This window comes from Helobdella robusta (genome assembly GCF_000326865.2).
Source record: "Helobdella robusta unplaced genomic scaffold HELROscaffold_2, whole genome shotgun sequence".
Lineage (NCBI taxonomy): Eukaryota > Metazoa > Annelida > Clitellata > Rhynchobdellida > Glossiphoniidae > Helobdella > Helobdella robusta.
The window spans coordinates 979,941-992,752 of record NW_008704083.1 but is presented as its reverse complement, the minus strand read 5'-3'; the positions used below and the strand labels follow the sequence as shown (position 1 = coordinate 992,752).

Here is a 12,812-nt window from a genome sequence, read left to right as displayed (position 1 = left end):
AATGTTTATTTGTATTTTTGTTTTTTTATATATGTATGTATGTGTATGTATGAATTTGTATATGTATGTGTGTGTATGTGTGTGTGTGTGTGTATGTATGTGTGTGTGTGTGTGTGTGTGTGTGTGTGTGTGTGTGTGTGGTTGTATGTCCTTTTATTTCTTGTTTGTATAATACAAGCTTTCCACCCCACCTACATCGTGTTCAGTCAAATGAGTCAATCAATCAGTACCTCCATCAATCAGTTTTTCTTTCTGCTACTTGTATTTTTGCTGAGTTTTTCTGTGGTATTTTTATATGCGCGTGTTGGTATTTGTATGTGTTTGTTCATTATCTTTGTATATATTTAAATATATTTTTAGGTTTCTTTTTCATGCTCGCACCGACTGGTGGTTGTTTATTTGTATTTGAGGTTATTTCTTCTAGCTGGTCGTTGTTCTCTTTCATCCTTTCGTCTTATAATTAGTTTAGTTGTTTATTATTATTACTTTTCTATGAATTCTATGTTATTATTTCTATGAATTGAAAAATAAAAACAACATTCCAACCAGATAAATCTTCTCAAAAATCTTCTATTTTCCGAATTCTGACTAAGACGCAAAACACTTTCAGATAAATACATAAACCAGATAATAATAATAATATAAATTCTAAATGATTATTACCGATGTTATTATTTTGTTGTTATATTATTATTTATTTTCTATAACACCAAAAAACAATCAACAATAAATATAAAGAGAATACATCGGTGCGTGTGTGCAAATTGGATATAAATTTAGCTAGTTTTTGACATTTTTTGCGGGAATAACTTCAGAAATGATTTTTTCAACCTTAGCAGATATAAAGATAAATCAGTATTTGGTGGTATAAGGACCCTAAACACTCTCTTTTGGCCGGTCTTTTAACCGTTGAGAATAATTTTTATTTTTTAGAAATTAATCAAAGGCCAAACTCAATCTCTCAATTTAAAACGAAATAAATTTTTTTTTTCTAATAAATTTTAAAGTCATTTTATTTCCGAATTTAGTTGCGAAATTGTCTTTTTGTCTTAGTTTGAAAAAAACAACATAAAAAAAACTTGACAACGCTCGTCCCATATGGTCAGATATAATTAAATGGACATTCTTTCACAATAACAAACTCCAGAAACAATCAAGCAACTAAAAAACATCAACGCGAAAATGACATCAATGATATTAACATTATCAAAGTAACGTCACTAATTATGACATTAATAAGAAAAGAAAGAAAGAAAGATAGATAGAAAGAAAGAAAGAAAGAAAGAAAGAAAGAAAGAAAGAAAGAAAGAAAGAAAGAAAGACTCATCAAAAAAAGAATTACTTTACAGAAACATGCATTTATATGATGAATATTTAAACGATGATTATGACGACAAAGACGATGATGTCGGTAATGATGATGATGACAATAGTGATGATGATAATGATGATGATAATAGTGATAATGATTATGTTAACACATATAAAACATATATCAGTTTTTTTTCTAGGTTTTTGCTTACATAAATCATCAATTATACCTACATACGTTGCTGTTGAGTATCTATAAACACATATATAGTTTTTAATAAGCATGCATGCACACACACACACACACGCACGAACTCACACACACACGCACGCACGCACGCACACACATACTTATTCCAATCATCATCTTCTACAATAAAAATCTAGAATTGTATGTATGAATGTATGTATCTATTTGAGTGCGTTTGTATATATGTGTGTGTGTGTGCGTGTGTGTGTGTGTGCGTAATAATATATGCAAGTGAGTATGTGTGCACGGAAATGTGTTTAGGCGTTTCCATATGTGTATGTATGCGTATGTTGTGTGCGTATGTACGTATCTGTGACTAGGTTTGTATGTGTGTGTGTATATGCTTGTAAATGTTTATAAATAATTACACATACACGCACGCACACACGCACACATACACGCACGCACACACGCGAACATACACGCACGCACACATACACGCACCTTAGGTTAATAAACTTTTAACGAGCGACTAAGTGCTAGAAAGAAACACTCCGTTAAGAATATTTTCATGGAGTGATGTTAGCGTTTGAGAGAGAGAGAAAGAGAGAGAGAAAGAGAGAGAGAAAGAGAGAGAAAGAAAGAAAAATAAAGAGAGACACACGCACATACACACGCACACACGCACACGGAAAGAGAAAAAGGGAAAGAAAGAAATAAAAAAGAGAGAAAAAAAGAGAGAAATCAGATTAAGATTTGAAGAAGTGAACGACAAAAAACCCACACACACGCTACACACAGACACGCACACACGCGCACACACGCGCACACGCGCAAGGAAAAAGAAAGAAAGAATGAGAAAACAAGAAGAGAGAAAAAGGAAATAAAGAGTGAGGGCGAGTCACGTGATATGGGGCAGGAAAGCTTTTAATCAATCATTGCAGAGGCAATGTATATCCATCAGGACGAATAACGTTGGTGGTGGACTTTGAAACTGGAGTGATTTAAATAAACTGGACGTTGAACAGGGAATGGCATGGAATGGAACAAAAATCTTCCTTCACGGAAATATATCCATCCACTATGTGTGCGTGCGTGTGTTTGTGTGTGTGCGTGCGTGTGTGTGTGTATGCGTGCCGGGAAAAGAGAGAGAGAATCTAAAAGAGAGAGAGAGAGAAAGAGAGAAAAAAAGAGAGAGGATAAAAGTTATCCACTCGTCAACGGTCGTATAAACCATTTTTCAGAAGAAAAAATTTACACAAACAAGCATAATTAACAGAAAAAAATATCAAGCAACAAACTTACACGAATGCACGCACACACGCACATACACGCACATACACACGCACGCACACACACGCGCATACACACGCACGCACAAGCGTACCCAATCACACAGAAGTACTAGTGAAAGAATAAATGATTGGTTGAACAAATGGATACGTTTCGAAACGACTAATTCATTCATAATAGTGGATAATTTACACACACACACACATATACACAAACACGCACACACAAAATTTACTTACACACACAAACAAACAAACAAATACAAACATACACACGCACACATACATACATACATACATACAATACAACACAATGTCAAATTATGTGACATTATCAATACACGTGTTACCTTCGGCCTCAATCTATAATTGGAAATCAGAGTAGAATAAAAAAAATTCTTAAGATTGAGAGAGAGGGTTTGAGAGAGAGGTAAAAAAGAGAAATATAAAAGAGAGAGAGAGAGAGAGAAAGCAGGAAAAAATTGAAATGTGAGAAGAAAGACATATAGAAGAAAAGACGAATTAAAAAATATGACAAAATCGGATTACGAGATGCAGCGAGCCTAAGAAGTTAAAGAAAGTAAGATAGAGAAGAGAGAGTGAGAGAGAGAGAGGGTGAAAGAAAGGGTGAAATAGAGAGAGTGAGGAGAAGAGGGAGAGAGAGAAAAAAAAATAAAAACAGCAAATAAAAAGTAATAGAAAGATGCAGAGAAAGAGAGAGTCGTTGCAAAGAATATGAAAACATTGATAATAAAAAAATAATAGTTAAAACAAGATATAAACAGGTATTACACGAAAAAGAATCCAATGAATGGATGAATGAACAAATAGATGGATGGATGGATAAATGGATAGATGGGTGGATGGATAAATAAATGAATGAATAAATAAACGAATGAATAAACGAATGACTAAATGAATGAATGAATGAATGTGTACTCTCACACCAGCATAAATGTAATGTTATCATTTTAGAGCATATTGCAAACATTGTTATCTATATTAAAAATCATCATCACCAACATCGTCATCATCATCTTCACCGCCACCACAACCACCACTATCATCATCATCTCCTTCACCACAACCACCACCATCATCATCATCATCTTCTCCACCACAACCACCATCATCATCATCATCTTCTTCTTCACCACAACCACCACCACCATCATCATCATCACGAACATCCGTTACAACAACAAACATCAAAGAACTGAACAAGGCGAGTAGCCTCGCGTTATGATAATTGATAAGATCAATCGCTGATGGTGATGATGATGGTGATGAAGAGGAGGAAGAAAATGATAATGAAGAGGAAGAGGAGGAGGAAGAAGATAAAAAAAAAGAAGAGGAAGAAGAAGATGACAACGAAGAAAAATAAGATAAAATTACTACTGCTACTACTGCTACGACTACTACTACTAATAAAAATAATAATAATAACACTAACAATAATTAATAGTAATAATTATTATTAATAAGTAGAGGAAAAAGAAGAAGGCAAGCTGATGTTAAAAACAAATTGTGCAATATTGGAGCTCTGGAGTCAACCGCCAGATGAATATTTAAAGACTACTCACCCCGCACTGTTAATTAATACCGTATTATATACGGTACGATACGATACGATACGAAGCATAACGATACGATACAATACACTAAAATACAATGCCATACAATACAATAAAATACAATACAATACAACTACATTAAAATACAATACAATGCCATACAATACATTACAATGCCATACATTACAATACAATACATTACAATACAATTACACAACAATAACAATACAATATAATTTTTTTTTCTTGTTATTTACTATTATCATTGTGAATTTTTCTTTTATAATTGGAATATTTTAATGCGTTTTAATTTTCGATTAGATACATGCACAATATTTGTTTGTTTATGTGTTTTTATGTACGTATGTATGTATGTATATATGTACGTATGTATGTACGAACCCGTTTTGATGAACAAGCCATGCTTCTACTCATCTCATGACGGTTAATGATAATTTTTCTTCCATATTATTACATTTGCGTTTAGAATTGATCTTCCTTATCTCTTATTCATCTTTTTCTTTCTTTCTTTCTCTCTTTATCTTATCTCTTTCTTTCTCTCTCTCTTTTCTACTCTCTCTCTCTCTCTCTCTCTCTCTCTCTCTCTCTCTCTCTCTCTCTCTCTCTCTCTCTCTCTTCCATCCATCTATTCATGTTTGTTTACGCGTAGGCATACAACAGACAGAGGAGGAAATGAAGATGGCAGTGCTGTCAGACAGAAATTAAAAAGCATGTACGTGGCGGCCGTCGTGTGATTAGAAAGCGAGCATTGTCATTGTTATCTTCCTCGTCATCATCTACGTCATCATCATGACATCATCTCTGTCATAATAATTCCGCATCATACAGCTAACGATGCTACTAGCCAGGCAAAATGATTGCTCCATTTTTCATATGAATAAATGGAGTTAACAAATTCAATCGGTGTATCCTTTAAAGATAAAAACCCAGATAACAATGCACACATACACACATACACACATATACACAAACAAATCCGATAACGTAAAAAAATACATAAACGCATTCACATACACACGCACACAAACTCACACACAGACATACGTACACAAATTCAATCAATATTTCATGCAGAGATCTTTACTTGATTCATGTCTTCATGGTTCGTCTCCTCGTTTCGAATTTATACATTTTTTTGTGAAAATAAAAAAAGAGCATACAATTTTAGAGCATACAAAGAGCAAACACATGCAAACATACACGCATACAAAAACATGCACACATACATACAAACAAACATACACATACAAAACAGTTCACGCAAACAGACCACAACAAATAATGACTTATCATTAAAACTACTAATCTATGAACAATAAGCAACAAATTTGTAGCAACTGCAATGTTACAAACTGGTTGAAAATTCACGAACGAACGTATATCAGACAACGTATGTTACGAAAAAGATATCTTAAATATCCGAATAGGCAAACGCGCGAGCGTGTGATAGATAACGAAAGGGGGCCCTGTCTGATTCATGCGGTCATCATGTTATCTCTTGTAAGTTACGAAGTAATATGAGTCTGAGGTGTCCAAGCTAATGATCTATTCGCGAAGTTCGGAATGCATATGACATGGTAGGCGGATGAACGAGAAAATGGAAAACGAACGAACGTGCGAACGCTAAGGAATTGATATGTGTGGCCCGTACGTACATGCACGCACACACGCGCAAATTGTATGTGTGTGTGTGATTGTATGTGTGTGTGTGTATAAGTATTTGTATGTATGTGTTCTGCCTATGAACTTTAACCAAGTTCTCAGTCATATGATCATAAACCCAAACAATATAATAACCATAAACAAGTACTTGAATGCACACATTAACAAGCCATAAACACGTACATACATACAATACACACACACACACATATCTTTGCAATATGCAAACAGGTAAACTATACACATATACATAAAATATTTTTTAATCATTTATTTGGTAAAAAAGAAAATCACCATGAGATCTAAAGGAAAAATAACTTGTGCAGACTACCTTAATTAAAATGTAACTGAGTGAATGTCATAGCAAAAAAAATAAAAAATTTCAAATGATTAATCCAAATTGGAAAATACTTACAAATATACACACATACACACACTTACAAACGCATATACACACGCGCACACACGCACAGAGAAACAAATGAACAAACGCCATTCAATTTATTCACAATAGAAAATATTTTTTGCCCAGTTTCGTTTATCCAAATGGAAAATATGGCATAATGAAATATTTCTTTGTTAGGTACTTGCTCGTGCCCAACAAACACGTACATACATGCACACAGACGCACACACACACACACACACACACACACACACACACACACACACATATATATATATATATATATATATATATATATACACACATAAATGTCCATATATTTCCGCATATACTGTCACAGATACATGCAGATCATAAAGGCTTGAAAAGAAATAAAGAGAAGAAAGCATGTAAAGGAAAATATCGAGCAAAGTGAAGAAGATAAAGACTGGCCAAGTTGAAGAATGGAGAAAAAGAAAAATGGATCAAAAGATGAGAGAAAGAAAGAGAGAGAGAAAGAGAGAGAGAGAGAGAGAGAGAGAGGAAGAAACAGAAATAATATAGAAGAAACATTCATGAACGTTGTTGGTGGGTCCAGCGTCAATTCAATTATATTTCTTATCTCCAATGAGAGATTGTCAGCTTTATCTCTGGATAAAAGTACAATGTTCTCCTCCCATGTGGATGGGAGTGGTTGGCTGGAATCGAAAAATATCACGTACACACGCACACGTACACACACACAAACAGACACATACATAACTGTGCGTCATTGGGTACTTGTGTACTGTACTATTTACCATTATGTATAAAATAAGTACATTTAAGAAATGCTATCATGTACATGATTTTGATAGTTAACATTGATTTATTTCTTTTAATTTAAGCTTTTTTTGGATAAAATAGAAAATTATTATTGTTTGTGTGTGTGTGTGTGTGTGTGTGCTTGGCAACGGCGTGATAGCCAAGTGGTTAAGGTCACCTGGTCCTATTACGCAGTGACGGGATTCGAATACGACGAGATAATCCCAGCCTACCACTTACTTCGTGCGTGATGCATCGTTTAGTATGTATTCATAGACGATATTCGTGTGTTGTTGATGAACTTTGAACTTTGGAAGAGAAAGTAAATGACCTTTTAACATTTAACCTTTTTTTTAGCTAGAATTTTTTCAATGATTAATTAATTATTTCTTTAAAACCTTTTCGTACGTAATTTTCTTTAAATTTTGAATAAATTTTTTTTTAATTATAAATCAAATGACAAAACACAACAAATGTATTCCAATGGAGTTTATTCGCTGACTTTTAACTCATTAATCCATTACAATAATCTCATCGTATCATAAACAGAATGGCCAGGCAGGACGACCTCGAGTAAACTCTGTTTAAATAAATGAACAAAATTAAAACACGCACGCACGCACGTAAACACGCACGCACACACGTAAACACGCACGCACACATACAAACACACGTGATAAAAAACTGACAGAAAAAAACCAGGATAATTATTATATCCTTCTACAAAACAAATTTTTCATTTAAACATGTAATTAGGAAGAGCAAAAATTTTTTCCATTATCTACACTTACACAAACGCACACGAACACACACACAAACAAACACGAACATGCACACAGATGTATAAATGGTGTAAATTTAACACTAGCAAGCTAATTAAATGAGCTAATTGTTTTCTGGATTAATATTAAATAAACTAATGTCCGCATTCTAACATTGTTTATTGCTTTCGCTGGTTACACACACGCATACTGCACATATCCACACACACACGCACGCACACATATATACTCACACACACACGCACGCACATATCCACACACACACACACGCACATATCTACACACGCACATATCCACACACACACACACACACACACGCACGCACATATCCACATACACACACACGCGCACATATCTACACAAACACACGCACGCACACACACACACGATTAAAAATACATATACACACACACTTGCCCTTACAAAATTAAAGAAAGGACAACTCAGTAAAACGCATTACATATTCAACACACAAAAACACACACATATAAATGTAAAATTACAATATATAAGTAATAAATATAATAATTTTATCTCTATGTAGCATCAAGATTAAATACAATTAATTATAAAGACATTTATATATAACTTGCATATGGTTTGTAGGTTTTCATATATCCAAATAACTCATAATTCACATAATTCACATAATTCAGAATACATACTCAATTAAAATTCATATTATTTGATGCACCAATATTGACATTCAATCATGAATATCGACAAACAAATGTGCACATACAAGCACACACACACACACACACGCATACACGGAAATACGCAAACATACACACGCAAACATACGCAAAGAAATAAATACACGCACACACACGCACACATACACACGCGCACATGCAATAATACAGAAATGCAACATCGATTATTTTGTACTTGAATGTTTAAATTTCTATTTTTTCAACATTATTTTCTTTCTGGGTTTCTCTTGAATTAAACTTATTTATTACAAAATATGCGAATAAATTCAGTAACGTAGACATACTAGCCAATATATGGAGTTAAATTTCAACAAAGAAGATATACTACATTAAACTCTATAAAACTAATTTACAATAACTATTGTATTAATTCATTCATTCATTCGTTCATTCAATAATTAATTAATTAATTCATTCATTTATTTACCATTTATTCATTCATTCATTCATCAATTTACTCGTTTTCAAATTTTAAAACGACTTTATTGCTTAAAACTGTATAAATAAATTAAGTTAATTCAATGTCAATTTCTATTTGAAAAAACCGCAGCTAAATAAAATACGCCGCCAAATATTATTACTACCTACAATTTGTTTATCAACTAATTATGAGAAAAAAAATGTTAAAAATGATATGAGAGGGATTAAAAATTTAAATGTGAATATATGCGTTTAAATGATTAAATAAAAATAATGTCAATAAAAATGCTGTTTCAGAGTAGAGAATGTTCAATTTCTTTAAAATTTGGAAGATATATTCAGGCTACTACGAGGACCTGCCAACAAACAAACGACTAAACGAAGAAGCAAACAAAAAAATATACAAACAAACATACAAACAAAAAATATACAAACAAACAAACAAACAAAGAGATATACAAACGAAAAATAAACAAACAAACAAACAAACGGACAGACTTGACACGACAGTTCGCAGTTAATTAATCACAGAGGCGAGTTGTGTCAATAAAGACACCGATACGTTGAGACATTTGCGAATTCAAACATGCTCTCACTTGTCAACGCACGCACGCACGCACACACGTACATGCACACGCACACAAAAACACACTCTGTATACGGATGCACATCAGCAGGAAATGTATCTGATTATTATTATTCTAAATAAAAACAACAATGAAAATCATGTAAATAAAGTTTCACGCATGCAAGCACAAGCAGACGATTGTTTTATTTGATGATACATACATTATAAAAACGCAACAAAACGCAACAAACAAACAAACGAACGAACAAAATCATACCACGACTCAAAAACAATAGAAGCATCCTTAAACGTGTCTACCTCTACCGGTTTTATGAGCGTAGAACCGGTTGAAATGACCGGTTATAATCGGAACAGGGATGGCAAGGGTTAGCACACCTGTAATGGCGCAAGCTGCTCCTACAACTTTACCCAAATGCCCTACTGGAACTTTATCTCCGTAGCCCACCGTCGTCATCGTGATGATCGCCCACCAGAAGGCGTCGGGAATGCTGTGGATCTGCGAAGATTTCGTGCCCAACTCGGCGTAGTAGATGGCGCTGGAGAAGACGAGGAGACAGACGCAGAGAGCCACCAGAAACAAGCCCAACCCTTCCAAACTGGCTTTAAACGTTAAGATTAATACTTGCAGGCCTACCGAGTGTTTCGTCAACTTGAAGATCCTGATGAGCCTGATGACCCTGAGGAAGGCGAGTGAGGCACTGGACTTGGCTCCTTCACAACTCATGGTGGACACAACGTTGAAGAGCGTGACGTAATAAGGAATGATGGCCATTACGTCAACGATGTTTTTAAAATCTTTCCAAAATTCCAACTTACTTGGACTGACGAGAAATCGAACGATGGCCTCGAACGTGAACCAAGCCGTGCAGAAAGTCTCGATGAGGAAGAACGGGTCGAAGAAGTTGGGTTTGTCGTGTTTCTCACAGTGCGTATGAGCAAACTTCGGCAGGGTTTCAACGCAGAACAAGATGATCGATATTAATGTGATGGTCACTGAAATTATTGCAATGGCGAAAGCGGCGTTGGAAGTCTCTGGGTATTCGAAGAGCATCCAAACTTTCTTCATGAAGTGGTTGGTGGGCAGTTGGGCCTCGGATGTTGTGTAGCCTTCCGACTTTTTGTACTCGTCGACGGCATCCTGCTCCAGCTGGTAGAAGAGAATTTCATCGAGGAATACATCGTCTGGAACGTGCATGGGCCTCTTCAGCCGACCACCATACTGGTAGTAACAAAATATCGCCTCGAAGCTCGGTCGGTGTCGGTCGAAAAATAACTCGTTTTTCGCTTTGTCGAAAAATTGCTTCCTCTTCTCTCGATTGCCCAGCAGCGTTTCAGGGTGCCTCTCAAAAACTTCCAAATGAGTTTCGAAGCACTGGCCGCTGACGTTAATTTTCAGACGCTGCTTTTCAAAAAACTTCGCTCGATCCGATCGAATTTTGTGATCGATTAAGTAATCCTCCTGGCTCTGGATGGAGTCGGACGTCCTGTTGGCAACATCGCAGAATTTTGTCTTTTTAACAATTTCATTTTTAAGCGTCGTATGAAGCGGGAAACTGGAAACAGTCGGCGAGTAAGTAAGAAGTGTCAATGAAATGGTATTGGCGCATGGAAAAATAATATTGGATGTAGTGAATGTTCTGGGAATTACCTTGTGATGCACAGTGTTCGTTCCGTGAATGTAGTTCACAGTTGTGCTTTTTTTAACTTTCATAAGATGCAGCTTCTCATTCCATTCGTCCGAATGCTGTCGTAGTTGTTGCTGCTGCTGTTGCTGCTGCTGATGGTGGCTGTTGTCGTCGTGATACTGTTGTTGTTCTTTGAGAGAATATGCATTTTGTCGTCTGAACGGGTTGTTACACTGATTAGATTGCTGACGTTGTTGTTGTTGTTCTTTTTGTGACTGTTTCGAGAAAAAATTTTTCATAATTTTTGTTTTTTTTATATCCTTTAATCCGAAGTTACTAATGTGATTTTATAGGCGCAATTAATAGCGATGTTGTTGGAATTGTACAATCATTACAGCGTAATCCATGCTGACGAGACAAAGCAGAATATTTTTTTAAATTTTCATATATTTTAATTATAAATATATAAAAGTTTTTATGTTAGACTAAGAAAAATTTGACAGAAAAAATTGAAAACTAACTGATCTTTCTTTATTTTTGTGAACTTCATATTAGATTATAAAATTTATCAAAATGATTTAATGAATTTTTTAGAAGAGTTACTTTGCTATGCCATACGGATAATAATTTTTATTGAAATTTTACTTTTTGTATAAAATTGAGCTAACGAAATTAATGACAGATCTCAGTTTATGATTTTTTGGACTAAACTAAAAAAAAATTAACCCAAATTTATTTACGCACCTAATAAGCATGAAATCCAACTCGTCTCAAAAAAACAAAATAAATAAACTATTTTGCCACTAATTACTGTTATCTTGTAGTTAAAAAATAATAAAACAATTAAAAATTATCATCTTCATCTGAAACTTACACAGAAACAAAAGACTGTGTCATTCATTTCTGGCACACCATAAAGTATATTTATATTCACATAAAAGTATATACATACATACACTCATACATAAGTGCATACATACATGCATACATACATACAAACAAACATATATACAACATACATATATACATACATCATACAAACATATATACATACATACATGCAGACATACATACATACATACACACATCCAGGTTTATATGATGTGATGTGTATTAGATGCATATCATATAACCGTTCCAGTATTTGTATGTATGCTTGCATGTTGTTTCTTTGCCTGTTGTTCGTTTGTATGTATAATTTATATAACAGCCTCAAAAGTTAGTTGTACATTATTCATAATAATGATCTTACAGAATTAACATTTAACATCTAAACGAGGCAGCAATACTTAATAAATGTTTGAAAACCAGTACAAAAAAACATCTAATTCACTAACTTTAATGCCACACACCACAAATCACACGACACCATAAACACACAGAACTAAACACTACAAAGGATTAAAAAGGCTGTAAACTACAACATATCCAAAGTACCAAC

General features: G+C 34.4%; 1 protein-coding gene across 1 annotated transcript; it reads right to left on the bottom strand.

Annotated features, from left to right (window-relative positions):
• Positions 1 to 10,032: 10,032 nt before the first annotated feature.
• HELRODRAFT_122508 (hypothetical protein) lies at positions 10,033 to 11,148 on the bottom strand (the record flags this gene model as incomplete). The annotated part of the gene is made up of 1 exon (XM_009017008.1): positions 10,033 to 11,148. A coding segment is annotated over one exon (1,116 nt), but the record flags the coding sequence as incomplete, so codon positions are not given.
• Positions 11,149 to 12,812: the final 1,664 nt, after the last annotated feature.